The sequence below is a fragment of the Pogona vitticeps genome, chromosome 5 (assembly GCF_051106095.1).
Source record: "Pogona vitticeps strain Pit_001003342236 chromosome 5, PviZW2.1, whole genome shotgun sequence".
Taxonomy (NCBI): domain Eukaryota; kingdom Metazoa; phylum Chordata; class Lepidosauria; order Squamata; family Agamidae; genus Pogona; species Pogona vitticeps.
This window is the reverse complement of record NC_135787.1, coordinates 33,669,521-33,686,758: the sequence shown is the minus strand read 5'-3', so window position 1 is coordinate 33,686,758 and position 17,238 is coordinate 33,669,521. Positions and strand designations below refer to the sequence as shown.

General features: G+C 38.6%; 1 protein-coding gene across 4 annotated transcripts in view; it reads left to right on the top strand.

The window, feature by feature from the left end:
- MFSD8 (major facilitator superfamily domain containing 8) overlaps positions 1–17,238 on the top strand; it is a 28,892-nt gene that overhangs the window by 3,164 nt on the left and 8,490 nt on the right. For 2 of the 4 annotated variants that reach the window (XR_013536932.1, XM_073001659.2), the window contains exons 4-11: positions 628–868; positions 1,955–2,068; positions 2,594–2,738; positions 4,503–4,561; positions 6,626–6,734; positions 9,753–9,887; positions 10,276–10,379; positions 10,494–10,750. Coding sequence is in view for 3 of the 4 variants with exons in the window: in XM_073001659.2 (XP_072857760.2) it covers positions 628–868; positions 1,955–2,068; positions 2,594–2,738; positions 4,503–4,561; positions 6,626–6,734; positions 9,753–9,887; positions 10,276–10,379; positions 10,494–10,750 (1,164 nt within the window). In the remaining variant the exon portion in view is untranslated. Of the gene's footprint in view, positions 1–627; positions 869–1,954; positions 2,069–2,593; positions 2,739–4,502; positions 4,562–6,625; positions 6,735–9,752; positions 9,888–10,275; positions 10,380–10,493; positions 10,751–12,128; positions 12,591–14,235; positions 14,994–17,238 lie in introns of those variants that run through there. The other 2 variants (XM_020781510.3, XM_073001660.2) reach the window with 2 other exon arrangements.

Genomic DNA, 17,238 nt, shown 5'->3' with positions numbered 1-17,238 from the left:
CTCAAAGGCAGCACTGCAGCAATCCCTGCTCTGCCTCTTTGTGTGAGTGGGCAGCTGTTGGAGGAAGTGGAGAAGGGAAGTCCATGCTCCAGCCATGACTGGTGAAGCGACCAAAGAGGAGGAGAAGCGGAGCACATGCCAGCTGGTGAGTGGGGGAATCTGGCCAGGAGAGTGGGAGAGCGGGACAGTGTGGTACCTATGGTGGTAGAATGATCAGGCATGATCCGATGATCCAGATTCGTGTCCATCTCTATTTCTAACTTTTAAACATTTAATTGTTATTGTTTCTCGCCAAAGTTTGACATTGAACATTCAGAAGTATTGTTTTCCATTTTAAATATTCATTTTCAAGTTTACTTAATAGAATCAACACACTTTTAATCCTAGCTAGACTAGACCCATTTAAATGAATGAGAATTGTTAATCAGTGCAAAGTCCCCATTGATTTCAGTATATCTGATCTGACTGTGATTAAAATTGCATTTACTTAAAATGACCATGTTTCAATAAAACGGCTGATAAAATATTCTCATTACCTCTAAATATTGTGTGGTACTTCTAGATGTGTTGCTGGGAAGCTGATCAATAAAATGGTGCCATTCTTCGTTACTTTTGTTGTTTCTACAGATAGATAAAACTGCAGATGAAAGTTTCCTGGGCTGGATTATTGCTTCATATAGCATTGGTCAAATGGTAGCGTCACCTTTGTTTGGTGCATGGTCTAATTACAGGCCAAGAAGAGAACCTCTTGTTGTTTCAACTGCTATTTCAGTGGCTGCCAACTGCCTGTATGCCTATGTCCACTTACCTGCTGCACACAACAAATACTACATGTTGGTTGCGCGAACACTAGTGGGGTTTGGTGCAGGTAATAGAAGCATTTAAATTGATGATTGGTAGATACAGTACTAGCAGGGGGATATTTTTGATAATCAGAGTGTTCCATCTTTTGTTCCACAGTTCCCAATGCAATGAAACAGGTTACTCATAAGTCGGACAAGCCATGAGTCAGAAAGAGGTAGCTTTTCATTACCAAATATCTCCCCTTGCCAGAGATGTTAACACTTTTCCACAGGCATAACTCACTGCTTTGTCCTTCATCTAGTTGAACTTCATAATGGAGCAATTTGTGACATACTATTTCTACTTATTCGCTGTAGTGTAGTTGTTCCTGTGTTACTGCCTTTAGAAAGTATATGAGGCTATATTTGGTAATCTCTCTTTGTCCTTAGTACTCCTGTTTTTATGATAATGGCACATCTTTTGATGTAGATGAACTGTGTTTAGGTAATGCTAAACTCAACCTACATTGCCGTATCTTATAAGCAGTTACAGAAGTCTCTTGCTGACAGGCTCCATTCAGTGTTGTTGTCCCAGCAAAATAGATTTCAGAAGCTCTTGCTTAAAAGTTGTAATTCCATTGTGTGAACTCGATATAAATGTACACAGATATCATTTCTGTTAACAGATCTGTGGCGTGAGCCAGTGGTAGCTCAAAGCAGTGTTTTATGTAGGTGATTCATGAGTAATAGAGATCTTCTGTGACATCGGAGGGCCTGAAATAGCTGGATATGTTATATTAGTTTAAAGACGTTCTTGTTTGCTGTGTCTTGAAAAGGGTATTTACTCAGTTTTTAATTTTAGACTGCAAATGCTGTGGGGAAAGCAGGATTTGTTTGTGCTTTATGAGTTCAGGTTGAAAAAGTTCTGAAAGTCACAGTTTTGTACAGTTAATCATTTTAGAACAAACATGGGGAACACCTTTGTACTTCCCATGTCTTTTGGGTGGGTTTGTGTAGTTAGTGACATACATTCAAATGTGGCAAGAAGATAAAAGAAGACTTCTGCATGCTCTTGTAGTAGCTAATGGGCTGATTATGGATGCAATTAGATACATAGCTTTTCATATTATTGAGTGTTGAGAAAACATGCTTTCTTCTGCTCATGTTTTTAGGAAATGTTGCAGTAGTTCGGTCATACATTGCAGGTGCCACTTCTCTTTCTGAAAGAACTAGTGCCATGGCAAATACTAGTGCTTGCCAAGCAGTGGGATTCATATTGGGACCAGGTACAATATATGTCATGCTTTTGTTCTTTTCTAATGTAGGATATTTTGGATTAGAAATCTTTTAAGTACTATTTGATTTCTTTGCATTTCATCAGCAGAGGTAATAATTATTCATTTTTTCATACTGTGATGTATTTATAAAATATTGTATACAGTAGTACCTTGGTTTACAAAATTAATCCATCATCCGGGACGTTACATAATGCAGAAATTACATAAACCAGAACACGGATTGCTGTAGCAATGGGGGCAGCACTCCAGGCGCAATGCGTCCTTTTCGTACAGCAAAAACCCCACGTAAAAACATAAACCAAGGCATTATTTCTTATGGATTTTGGCTCATTAACTGAAAATTACATAAACCGAGGCATATGTAAACCAAAATCTGCCTGTAATCCTTTTTTAGAATGGTAACTATTCTAAGAAAATTAAAATAAATTGTAGTTTCAATTTGCTAAAAACTTGTAGTCTTTTCACTGAAGCTCTTTAAGTTGTATTGTAATTAACTTAATTACAATTTGTTAGTTTTTCAGACACTCTTTACATTTGTGGGTGAACAAGGAATCACGTGGAAAATCATTCATCTTCAACTGAACATGTACACAGCACCCGCTCTATTCGGAGCTCTCCTAGGAATTATTAACATTGTTCTGATATTAGCTTTATTTAGGTAATTGGCAACTTCAGATGTTTCTGAACATGGTTTACACTAAATATCCCCCCCTTTTTTGTTGTTTTTTGTCTATGCACATTTAATTTTCCAAGTTGTTATCCTTAGGCTTGCAGATTGTTTTCTTTTGGCATTGAATGAAATTTTAAGCTTCCCTCATACATAAGCCCTTTTAAAGTGAAAGTTGAAAAGTTCATTTATGAAAGGTAATTTGTACACATTGTAGATAAGGAAGACAATTCTGGCCAGTATCCAGAGGTTTTATTCTGGTGGCTCAAGCACAATCGCACTGGTGACAGTCCAATTCTAAATAGCATAATGGGAGGGGATCTAGTGCAGTTGTGTTTGCAGAGCCTTAAGACAGAGTTGCTTTTTCTTCCTGTTTAGCAAACATTGGTATTCTCTCACAAGTTTCAGAAACTACGCTTCTGAAAACAGTGTTATGGCTATTTTGTCCAGTACTATGATTTGTTAATTTATCCATTTGTTATTACTTGCACAGGTAGAAGGTAGAACAGACCTCTGCTACCAGTTTTTGTTTTGTTTATGTTAGATTTAGACCACAAATCCTCATGCAGTTTGTTTAATAATATCTTTCAGAGTACAAACTTAAAGAATAGACCCTACTGGCATTTTAACTGATAGTATTCAAGACAAAAAAATGGGAAAGTGGCCTCCTTTTTGTTTGAATTTCTTGATTAACAAATATTGTGTTTAACATTACCAAATTTTTACTGTCCTTAATATGATACTGAAGCCATTACACCAATATTTAAAGAAGCCATTTATTACTTACGGTATTCTGAACTTAATAAAAGGTTTCATTTCTCATTTTGAAAGCCCTAAATGGCTTAGGCCTTAGCTTTCTGGTTTGCTATGAGCCTTTCTTGTTTATCTGGAATTTGAGTCATGGCAACTGGACTTCTTATTAGGTTGAAACGTTTTGCTGCTCATCCAAATACTGTAGCTTCTTCTTCAGCTACTTAGATGAGTAGCGAAATGTTTCAACCTAATAAGAAGTCCAGTTGCGGTGACTCAACTTCCAGATGAATCATAAGATGACAGAGAATCTTCAGATATATTTCCCTTTTTATATTAAGATTTGCAGAAGAGGCATGCCTAAAGATGCTCTTGCCCGTAGAGATTAATTTATCAAGCACACGAGAAGTAGTTTTGTCCTGTGTTACACCCAGACTTGGAATGCATTCCTACAGAATTATAATTACAGATCTCCCACATATGGTTGTTTCTTTCAAGTATTCAGGTGAGTTTAGAAAAACTCAAAGGCCCTATATCAAAACACAGGTATCTTTTCGTTTGAGATAGAGGCATATGCCAGTTCAGAGCTGAGTTTGCAGCCCCCTTTATGGAACTTATATTAAAAAAGGAAACCCGGCCCACACATTTATATGTGGATTTTTGAATTTGTATGTCTCTTGTGCAGCAAACCTAGGCTTGTAATGCCAAGCTTGATGAACACCCATGTGCAGTCAAAAATTTGAGTAATCATGGATAGGAATGCATTGCAATAAAAGGTTTATGTCGAATATAGTTAGCTGTTCTTACCACTGGTCAAGAAGGACTATCAGGTAATTTGTGGTACTGAGCACTACTTCAACATAGCTTTGATAGTACTTATAAATATTAAAACAATTGGTAGCATAATGTGGTGGTACTATAGCACTGGATCTTTTAAGTATTACTGTTGCTGAAAAATTTGTTTAGTGTTTTCAAATAATATTTTAATACATTTTTAATTTTTAGAGAACATCGTGTTGATGACACAGGACATCCACAGAATAGCATTAACTATGCAGCAAAAGGTAATTCTAGAGAACTTAATATATTTTTGTATCCTTTGACATAATAATAGAAACAACTAGGCAAGGGGGATCTACTGAGCTTTAGGCAATGAGTGTGACTATCAGGAAGAATTGTTGCCTTATTGGACAAGGTGACGATGGAGCAAATTCTTACAACTGCTGTAACTTTGTGGAGCTTTGTGGCTCCTTGAAAGGACTAACTGCTGCTAGCCACAGTAGTGACTTTAGGTCTGTAGTTAATGTGCCATGAGAGAAGATTTTCAGCTGGGTGAATGACATCTGGTGAAATGATTCAGACTGGTTAAAGCAAATGAAAAATTGTAATATGTACAGAGATTGGCTCAACATGCATTTATAGACCTTTTGTGTACAGAATGTTTACTGTGCAAGTTTTTGTCACATTTTGCAATTGAAAGAAGTGCACATTAATGATTTATCCTATTCCTCTGTTCTGTAAAAGGAAAAGAACTACATGTCCTTGTATTCCTCACCCCCCATCCACTATAAAAAATACATTGTAGGGATTTGTATTTAGTCTTCGCTTCCTGATGGGTGTCCTTGCAATTCACTTCAGCACAGGTTCAGTTTAGATGCATTTAAACTCTGAAGCACAAAGAACTGTGAACACAACAGTAATTGTTCAAGTGGGTATACCACACATTTCCAGCATGTCTGTCACAACCAGTTCTACATTAGATGTGAAGTTGGTCATGTGACAGGGACGTGGTAGCGCTGCGGGCTAAACCGCAGAAGCCTGTGCTGCAGGGTCAGAAGACCAGCAGTCGTAAGATCGAATCCACGCGACGGAGTGAGTTCCCGTCGCTTGTCCCAGCTCCCGCCAACCTAGCGGTTCGAAAGCATGCAAATGCGAGTAGATAAATAGGGACCACCTCAGTGGGAAGGTAACAGCGTTCCGTGTCTAAGTCGCACTGGCCATGTGACCACGGAAGATTGTCTTCGGACAAAACGCTGGCTCTATGGCTTGGGAACGGGGATCAGCACCGCCCCCTAGAGTCGAACACGACTGGACAAAAATTGTCAAGGGGAACCTTTACCTTTACCTTGGTCATGCGACATAGGAGGAAAATTACCTGCATGATACCATTGCACACATTCAGTTTTTTTCCAACATAATATTGTGATAAATATCAGTGTATATTTGCTTCTCTTGCTTTGTGTGACATACTGTGATTGGGTTCATTTGAAAGTTGTGGGAGTTCCTCAAATAACGACTGAGACTTGTCCGTACTGTTTACAACTTTTACTTTATTAACCCTTGGTGTTTCAACAACCATTGCAACCGGGTTATCATAAGACAAATCAGGCAAAGGTCCATAACTAGATGAGGAAAGTTCTTCTTGATCACTGAGGGGCTGGACCAAAATGCTCCTGATCCTTGGGATTCCGCAGAGGGGCATTCCGTACCACGCAAATGGTGTCGCAACATGGGTGTCAAACCCAGTCTCCCTTTTTCGGTGGCTTGTTCTACATCTGATCCAGCCGGATCACCTTCCTTCCACCTCGTTGTACCCACAGGAAAACAATCACTGTCCATTCTTGAGTTTCAAACATCGTCTCTTCTTCTCTTTTCACCTCCGGGTCTGGTGACAACTCACCGACCTTTAGGTTAGGAAAGTCTTTCAAAAGTCCATGCGTTATTTCATACTTTGAATCTACTCCTTCATTCTCGAAACTACTGCCTAATCTCCTGTCTCCTTGATTTTTTTATCCTTTCCTCCCATACTGACACTTTAGCTCCTCCCCTTTTCCTCCCTCTCCTCCTTCTGCCAGACAGACCTCTAGCTTCCCTTTCTCCTCCTCTGGTGTCTCTGTGGGTGAGGATGGCTCACTTTCCTCCTTCTTTACTTCACACATGCCCTTTAAACCATCGGTTTCTGAAAGGAAATTTAACAGCCAATATTTAATGCTTTCCAAAAAAAGTATAGTTATATGTAGTTTTAATGTTACATTAAATTATTATTGTTTGATTTATTTAATGAAACTTATATCTGAACTGGGTTTCTGTATCCCTTTGTTATATCATATCATCTTTTATTTACACAGAAAATGATGAGTTGGGTCAAGATAATCAAGGAAATATTGACCATGTTGCTGTAGTATCAACAAACATTCTTTTCTTTGTCATCTTATTTGTTTTTGCAATCTTTGAAACGTAAGTATACCTAAGAACATAGGAAACTTTCCTTGTACTAAGTCAAACCATTGATTCATCTAGTCCAGTATAGCTGATACTGATTTCCCCTGTATGGTTTCAGGCAGGGTTCTTTCTGTCAGTACCTACAATGTGTCAAAAAAAAAGCTTGGGAAACTGATGTAGAAGGAGAGGGCAGTTCTCCAGAGGAAAGAAGAAAGGGAGGGAAGGAAGATATGTGGCAGCAACAGGGGCATACTTACCTTCAGAAAAAGCATGAAAGAACAGTCGTAGTTCTTTTATGCTTTTTCTGGCTCTTTCTTCAATTAGTGGTAGGCTTCATGTGAACCTTGGGGCCAAAGCTTTATGCAAACAGTGACTGGAAAAATAGGCTGTGCCAAGTCAGAAACAGTTTTTCTAGCTGCTCCTCCCCTAGTGCTGACCCAGTATGAAAGAAAGAGGCAATTCGGGAGCTGCCTGCCACTCTCCTAACAGATAAGTGAACAGGCTCACCAGCAGCTCTCTGGATGGTGATGTGCCCGATGGTGATGTTTTTAATAATTGTTTCTGAATGTCTTTTGCAAGGATCTGTTTTTATTTCTTATTAGTTGCTTTCTGCTTTGATGCTTCCTTTTGTTTTTCACCCTCATTGTGCTCTTAGGATGGATGCCAAATTGACTTTACCAATTTAGTTCCATTGCAGATGGCTTCAGTTTCACATTTTCAATTGTTCAGGGTGTAGAAGGGGTAGCTGTCTTAGTCTGAACAAGCATTACAGATAAAATCAAAAGTAAAAATGGTAGCAGCTTAAAGACTAACTTTTTTTAATGTGAGCTTTTGTGTAGAAGTCCACTTTATCACACATAAGCTCTTATGTCTGATGAAGGTCTGATGAAGTGGACTTGACCATGAAAGCTCACATTAAAAAACATATACAGTGGACCCTTGACTTACGGAAGTAATCCATACTGGAACGGTGGCTGCAGGTCGAAAAGTCTGTAGGTCGAGGCTCCATTGACCTACAATGCATTGAAAACTGATTAATCCGTACCCGGCCGTTTTTGTTCCATTTTGGTTTTGTTTCTGGTCTGTAGGTCAATTCTCCGGCTGCAAGTCGAACCTAAATTTTGCGGCCAGAGAAGTCTGTAACTCAAAAAGTCTGTAAGTGGAGCCGTCTGTAAATCGAGGGTCCACTAAGTTAGTCTTTAAGATGCCACCATGTTTTTGTTTTTACTTTTGTTTTTACCTATAATCAGTTCAAAACACACTACTCTGCAAAAAAACCCCAAACCCCACCCCGTTTATGTATCTTTATTTTTTAGCATAGTTACACCATTGACAATGGATATGTATTCCTTTTTTATGTATTTTTTTTATTTTTTTTTAATTTTCAAAACAAATATAAAATACTTACTCTGCAGTCTAAACCAACATGCACCCTATACCCACGGAACCCCTTGGAGCAATACTTTTAATACAAACTTCCTTTCCAAAATTGTATTGATTGTTGTTTAGAGACTTTCCCCTTTACTTTCACTAATACAAATTCAACAAATCTACCCCAAATAGCATAAAAATATTTGAACTTATTTTTCCTCTTTTTATCTTAAGTTCAGTAGTCAATTTATCATTTAATGCAATGTCCCATACTTCATTATACCAATCTTCTAACCTAATAACATTTTTATCTTTCTAGAATCTAGCCATTAATATTCTAGCACTTGTCATAAAATTGGAAATCAGTGCCTTTGAATCAAGTTCTGTCTTACCAAAAATTGGCAACAAAGCAATTTTAGAATTGAATTCAATATCTTTTCCAAACATATCACATATTTCCTTAAAAATCAGTTTCCAAAATTTTTGAATCCATTCACACTCCCACCACATATGATAATACGTGCCAATTTCTTCATCACATTTCCAACAAGCCTTAGAATAGTCTGAATTTATTATGTTCAATTTCACGGAGTCATACACCACCTTAAACTATTTTTTTTTAAATTTCCTTTATTCTTACTGACATTAATCTTAAAACTCTCATCCTTCAAATTTTTATCCAATCCTGTTTTAATTTCTGCCTTTAAATCATTTTCCCAAACTGATTTCAAACCTTCTGTTTCTGTCTTTTTTCCTCTTGCTCCAAAATTAGATTATAAATTCTACTTACTACTCCCTTCATCAAAGCATCTTTCTGCATGTCTTCATGTGATTGTTCGTATTTAATACATTCTCTACATTTGCCATTAGTTTTCAACCGTTCATTTGTCCAACTATCTAACTGGATATAATTATACCATGATAATTTATTAGTTTGAAATTTAACTATAATCTGATCCTTCAGTCTCATTTTAATCCTTCAATCTGGCAACTTTTTTGTCCTTAAACATATCAGCTAAATCCTTCAGGTTTGCTGGGAAATTTTCTATATCGGTCACTAATTTTAGTGGTGAAGTAAAGGGACATAACATTTTTTTAATATTATCCATACTTTCTAATGGGTTTTTAATGGTCAATAATGAGTAATCAGCAAATAAATTAATCTTAATTGTATCATATTTACCTAATCCTTTGATTCATCATTTCTTATTGCATTAGCTAACAGTTCTATAACCATACACAACAATAGTGGTGAAAGTGGACAGCCTTGTCTTGTACCTCAGCCTAGAAAAATATGTTGTGTTAAACCATCATTAACTATTACTTCTGAAATATTATCTGAATATAATTGGTCTGTAACCCCTATAGGTCTTCTACCAAATCCCCAACCCTTTATAAGCAGCTTTAATGTTGACCATTCCACACAATCAAAGGCCTTAAATATGTAAATTATCTATTTGTCTTCCCTTTATAAAACCACATTAATTCTCTTTAATATAATTTGCTATAATGTTTAGTCTATTTGCTAGTATAGCAGTAAAAATCTTGGCATCTTGATTTATTAGAGATATATGCCTGTAAGATCCCCGATCTGTTAGATCCCTTGTTGGGTTCTGCAAAAAACAAACAAACAAACCCTGTTCATGTATCTTTATTTTCTAGCATAGTTACACCATTGACAATGGATATGTATTCCTGGACCAGGAAAAAAGCTGTGTTTATTAACAGCATAATCCTTGGTGCTATTGGCATTGAATCTGTTATTGTGTTCTTAGCAGTAAAAGTCCTTTCCAAAAGGTAAGTTGCTGAAACTATATTGTTTCATTGTCTGTAAACAAGCATCACTAAAGTAGGAGCCAAGTGTACATTAACAATTCTTCAGCATTCAAGCATGTGTTAGTTGCAGAGTAATTAGATATGGATATTTGGTTATTCAATCATATGTTAATTAACTCAGTGCTTAGTTTTGGTCTGTGGTTCTTTGTTTTGGGGTGGCTTTGCTAATTTTCTCCATTTTTTATTTAAGATTTAAGCATGTATGCACTTAAAATATTTTCTCTACCAGTATTCCATATATTAAATAGAAAAAAACAGAACTTTGTATGTATACAGAATCAAATGTATTTTAAAATGCAATACACTAACTACTATGAAAGCTGTAATTCTAGTTTTCCTTATCCAACAGGACTGGTGAACGTGCAGTACTTTATGGAGGCCTAGTGATAATCTTGCTTGGATTCTTTATTTTATTACCTTGGGGGCATCAGCTACCTAATATCCAGTGGGAAGGTACATATATAAATGTTAAAATTATTCAGTTCTGCTATCTTTTAAATATGTGTCTTTACATGGTATAGATATACTGTTCAATAGCTTAATCTTTATTTTTATTTATCTTAACAGATATAAAGAATAATTCTGTTCCAAGAACAGCTTTTGGTGAAAATCTTGCTGTATATTGGACACTGCAAACACAGTTGCCTTCCAATAATACTGTTGAAACAACAGGGTGTCCTGTTGTGCAGTCCTGGTGCCTTTATACTCCAGTAATCTCTTTGGGCCAGTACATCACCACTGATATTCTTATGGGACTGGGTTATCCAGCCTGTAATGTTATGTCCTACACTTTGTATTCCAAGATTTTGGGTCCAAAACCTCAGGTAAGATTTAAACTTTGAATTAAAAAAACAGATACAATATCTAATTCAACCAGAAGTTCTTATAGAAGTGCAGGTAACAACAGGGCACTATCTGGAACTTAGAACATATCTTACGTTTTCTTGTTGACATTGTTTTGCTACTAGAGAAGGTCTTTCTTTGAAATAAGGAGATAAAGCCACATAGCAGTTGTTTTTACAGTCAGTGCAGCTATAATGAAGGAAGTCCCAAGTTGCTTCCACGTGTCCTGTTTCAAATGAACAAACAACTCAATTTCTAGAGCCTTTCGACGCTTGGGATGTGTAACACAGAGGAATACTTTTGTCAGGAGCAGACAGATTTCCTTACCAAGTAACACTTGGAGGCCATCAGCTAACATTCAATTACAGCAGCATAAGATACTTTTAATTTTTCCCCATTCTGGTAAACTCCACAACTGTACCAGGAAAAGGCAAATAACACATGACCAGAGATCACATTGCCCTTGCCTGAGTCATCTTGGTGTCTCCCTCCCAATTCATTCTGTCTCTTAACTAAGTTAAAAGACCCTGATTGGGCCATATCTCCTAGTGCAGCAATGGCGAACCTATGGTGCACGTGCCACAGGTGGCATGCAGAGCCCTTTCTGCTGCCACGCAAGCCATAAGTCGCCAGATCGCTACTCCCCCCCCCCCCGCATAGCCAAACCTGAGAAGGCAGCTGCAGCCGCAGTGTTGGCGCTTCAGCAGGTGAATCTGGAGCAGCTGGCAGTGGATCTGGAGTGGGATCTCGAGGCACCTCCGTGCCAGGATTCCCCCTTCCGCTGCCACTTCCAGTTCTGCAGCCACTGCCGTGTCATACCACCTGCTGGTTTTTTTCTCTCCCCCCCCCCCCCCCCAGTCTGGGCACACAAACCCAAAGCAGTTTGCCACCACTGTCCTAGAGAATGTCTCCATGCCAGACAGGAACGAGCTTTCACAGAAAGTGACCAGTGGGCCACTTTTCCACATTTAGAGGAAATTACATACACCAGTGGAAGTGAAGAACAGATTTAAGGAACTCGATTTGGTGGACAGAGTGCCTGAAGAACTGGATACAGGTTCATAACATTGTACAGGAGGCAGCAACAAAAACCATCCCAAAGGAAAGGAAATGTAAGAAAGCAAAGTGGCTGTCCAACAAGGCCTTGCAAATACAGTAGATTCTCGACTTACGGAATTAATCCATATTGGAAGTGGTCCGCAGGTTGAAAAGTTCGCACGTCGAATCTGCATTTCCCATAGGAATGCAATGAAAACCATTTAATCCGTATCTGCTGTTTTCCGTCCATAGAAACTAATGGGAAGCTGCTATTCTGCATTCTACCACTAGAGGGGGATATTTTTTCTTTTTTTTCCTTAGGTCAAGAAAAGTTCAAGAAAGGAGGGGAGAGGCAGGAACAGTTTTAAAAGCACTTCTGAAATCGTTTTTTCAACAAAGCCAATTTTAAAGCATGTTTAACACAGAGACAGGAGTCTGGAATTCACCTTAGCCCAGTCTTTGCAAGCCAGCGTTCTGACCCACAGAATTCTTCAGCAAAAAGACAGGCAGGACTCTGGAATTCACTTTTTCAGCCAAGCCAAGCCAAAGGCAGGACAGGAGGGAGGGAGGGAGAGAACAATGTGGAAAAGAGGAAAGAAAGAAAGAAGGTCATCACTGGGACACACAGACCCCTCAGACAAAGGTTTGTGCTTTGAAGCACAGAGAGAGAGAGAAGGCTAAAACACACATTTCAAACAAAACACATTTTAAGAACATTTTAAAAACCAACTTTTAAACCAAACACAGTTTAACAGGAACAAAGCAACTTTTCAACCAACCAACCAATCCAAAGGTCCGCAGAGTCAAAACTGTTTTTTCCAGTAGTGATGTGTGGAAATGAGAGCTGGACCATAAAGAGGGCTGACCGCCGAAGAATTGATGCTTTTGAATTGTGGTGCTGGAGGAGACTGTTGAGAGTTCCCTGGACTGCAAAGAGATCAAACCTATTCATTCTGAAGGAAACCAACCCTGAGTGCTCACTGGATGGAGAGATCCTGAAGCTGAGACTCCAATACTTTGGCCATCTCATGAGAAGAGATGACTCCTTGGAAAAGACCTTGATGTTAGGAAAGTGTGAAGGCAAGAGGAGAAGGGGACGACAGAGGATGAGATGGTTGGACAGTGTCATTGAAGCTACCAACATGAATTTGACCCAACTCCGGGAGGCAGTGGAAGACAGGAGGGCCTGGCATTCTCTGGTCCATGACGTCACAAAGAGTCGGACACGACTAAACGACTAGAAGACTACTGCCTAGGTTGATTTTAGCACCATCTTAAGAAGGCTTGAATGATCTGCTCTACAGTCAGAGTCGGACATGATTAAACGACTAAACAACAACATGCACCAGCTGCAGGACTGGTGTGTGGGTCTTTTTCTGTTAATGTTTTTCCCTTCCTTGAATTTTCCCAATGCCTTTCCCATTCATTTTCCCTTAAATGATATGGTGCAGCAATACTAATTGTTTGTTTCTCATTATACAACCAATATTCTAGTTTTCTGCATTTTATGCATTTTGGTCTTTATTCATTCATTTTAGTGCTCCCTTAGACATCTTTGAATGTTTATCATTTTCTAATTGCTGATTGCTACCAGTTTTACTGTAGCAAATTCAAATAAGAATTTTCCCTTTTCATCTTTTGCCAAGCTTCTTGCTGTTAGATAAGCTGATGAGTTGGTAATTGGTGTATTGGCTTGCACTGTGCTATCTTGACTGCTAAGCAGTATATGACAGTGTGGCTGCACCTATACAATAATCAGAGCAGAAACTGATATTTAAAATATCTAGTTCAAATTTGACTTTAGAGTTTACAAAGTACATTTAATATGTTTTGGTAGTAAGAAACACAGTACAGTGGTGCCTCGCATAGCGAGGTTAATCCGTTCCGGATTAACCTTCGCTATGCTGAAGCATCGCTGAACGGGGCAGCGATTTCCAAATAGGCCAAATACTCACCGTTCAGCGAAGCTTCAGGATGGCCGGCAGCCATTTTCGCGCCCTCGCCTCGCTTAACGAGGGCGCGAAAACGCTGCGCGCGGCCATTTTAGGCCATTTCCCGGCTTCCGGCGGCCATTTCGGCCGCCGAACAGCTGATCGGCGGGGGTCGTTTTGCGAAGATCGGTAAGCGAAACGCTTACCGGTCTTCGCAAAGCGAATTTTTCCCTATTGGAACAACGTTGTGCGATCGCATTAGCGATCCGGGATCGCTATGCGATTTAATCGTTATACGGTGCGCTCGTTAAGCGAGGCACCACTGTATCTTTGTTTCAGTTATAAAAATCTCAATTTATTGTGATTTTTAAAATGCATTATTTTTTAGCTGTGTCCCTTAGTTGGTTGTGGGAAAGGTGAATTATAAAACTAAATGAATAAAGTAATTATTGAATAAAACCAATTAACACCTAGTAATGTCTTCTGATCTGTTCTAGGGAGTCTACATGGGCTGGCTAACTGCGTGTGGAAGTGGTGCACGTATACTTGGCCCAGTGTTTGTCAGCCAACTTTACACACATTTGGGACCTCGCTGGGCATTCAGCCTAGTATGCTGGATTGTTGTTCTTTCTCTTTTACTCTTAGAAATCGTGTACAAGAGACTTGTTGCATTTTCTGTCAGATACGAGAGACTTCAAGAGCAGAGCTCTTAATTGTGTATAACTACAAATCATGTTTTGTTTTTCACTGCAGCTAGAGAGAATCGTTGCCAGTATAGGTCCTCTGACAAAATACCATACTACTACTAAAATACTATTTTGATTAGTAGACTTATCGATGGTGCAATACTCAATTTAATAGAATGCTGTGATTAAAGTGGGTAATAGAACAGTTCTGCTACAAGAAAGCACTGATCCTAATTCTGTATAATTACTTGGCAGTGGTACCTTTAAAAAAAACCTTGATTCTGTGAATCAAGGTTTTATATTTTTCAAACTGAAGTTCAAAACATGTTTTTATGCTACCTCTTCCATTTTAATGAATGCTGTGTAACAAATTTTACAGAAGCTAATACAGTAAACAAAATTATAGTTCCTTTTATCTCATTCTTGCACATACTAAATATTTATTGAAGAAAAATTAATTTTGTCATCCTCTTTAACAGTGGAAATGTGCCCGTAATCTTGCAGTATAATTTTTGTCTGTGTATAACTTGCAGAGGGAAGACTTTTTGTAATAAAGGACTTCTACCTTCTTTGTTCTGACATGTCCAGTTTACAAGTAATCCATTTCATGCTGTGGAGCAGGAGGAGGAAAGCTTTAATTAGTAAAATCTTTCAGCAGTTTCCCGTGCCAGAGAAGTTATTACTCTTCCACAGGCATAGTTTGCCCAACGGGATTTTGACCTTTCTGTCGTAGGACTTCGAAGTGAAACAATTATTTGTAATGTTTCTTAGATCTTTCATTTCTACTTACTTGCTGCTGCTCTATAGTCCTGAGTGTAGCTCTTCCCGTGGCATGATACCTTATCTGGGAATAACCTCACTTTGTCCACAGTAGTGCTGTTTTAATGATAATGCCACATACTGTATCTTGATGCAGAGAAACTGCTGAGTTTAGATAACACTAAATTCAAGCTACTCAGGTGATTTTGTTCTTCAGATAGAGTGATTGTTTCATCATCCGGTGTTTCCATTAAACATGCTTTGAGCATGGTATTAACATTTCATTATAAAAAGTTCAGCAGCTTGCTAGCAGAAGTACTTGGGCAATTTACAGGAATGAATGAGGCAACAGTTAATTTTAATTAAAGTTGTATTGACATCTCAAACGGAATACTTTAGACTCAAGGGATTGAGTAGAAGAAAAAATAACCAGTGGAATTTTACAAATGCAACAGGATGAGGTGTAGAGTGTCTACTTTGCTTCTGCTTAAGTAAGTCCTCTTGGGATTGCATTTGCCTTCCCCTGCAGTGTGGAGTTTTAAAAAGTCATTTAGTGAGTACAAAAACATCATTTAGATTCAACCAATTGTTTCCATTTTATCAACAAAGCATCTCTTCTTAGGAAGGTATTAAGCCAGTAGTACTTTCATCAGTTTCTTCTGCGAAGTGTTTGCTTCCATGATAGCTGTACCCCTGAGTACTGAAGAATATACAGATGCTGTTCTAGTAGTACACTCACTATTGATTAGGTTATTTATCATTTACTTCCTTGTGAATTGACACTACTTCACAAAGGTGTTTTGTAAAGTTGTTCATGAATAGAAATGAAAGGATCAACTACAGTGGTGCCTCGCAAGATGATTGCCTCGGGGGGCCAAAAACCCACAAGATGATTGGTTTTACTGATCCCTATGGTGCCTCACAAGACATTTTTTTTCTATGACCATGCTTTGCAAGACGCGCTCCCCGAGCGATGCTTCGCAAGACGAATAAATTTCATTCGTCTTGCGAGGTTCCCATAGGGAGCCTCGCAAGACGATTTTTTCGCAAGACAGCGATTTTCACGGAACAAATTAAAATCGTCTTGCGAGGCACCACTGTAGTTTTCTACCCCGTTTTCCCGAAAATAAGCCCTAGTATGATTTTTCAGGATGCTCATGATATAAGCCCTACTACCAAAATAAGCCCCAGTTGTGAAACCCTGCCCTCCACCATGTGCAGCAGCCAGATGACATGACTGTATTTGAATAAATGTACATAGTTGTACATGAAAAACATAAAACACCACCTGAAAATAAGCTCTAATGTGTTTTTGGAGTGAAAATTAATATAAGACCCTGTCTTATTTTTGGGGAAGCATGGTATTACACAGGAGTAATGTTGCTGTTCACTTCAAAGTCATGTCTTTGTTTCATGCCTTAATCTAATTGTTAAATTGATTGTTTTAAGCAGAACTGTGAGGCAATAGTTGGTAATGCTAATTGTAAAGCATAGAATAATCCATCCCGCAGATCTCTCACTGAGCTGCATAATGGCAGGAGCCTTACCTGGAGCTGTTTGGCTCTTAGGAATTAGTTTTGCTGTGTACACACTCTCCTCAGCAAGATAAAGCCCCTTTCCTGCCTCCGTCTCCACAGTAACACTGACTCAGGCATCAGCCGCAGAACTGATTCTAGGGCTGGTGCTTGGGTCAAGAAGCCTGTTTTGCTTAGCTTGCACCTTCACACAGTGAGGATAATGAAGCACATCCCTGCTAAAGGAATCCTGATTTTGTTTCTGTTTATCTGATTTTTGCATTGCCAACTGGGAAGCTAGTGGTGTGTGGGAAAACTACCTCATATCCAGAAATGGAAATTCCTTAATGGATTTTCACAGAAAACCTAATGGTGCTTCAGTTACTGCCACACCGTGTTTCCCCGAAAATAAGACAGGGTCTTATATTAATTTTTGCTCCAAAAATGCAGTAGGGCTTATTTTCAGGGGATATTTTATTTTCTCCATGTACAACAATCTACATTTATTCAAATACAGTCATGTCATCTTCTGGTTGCTGCA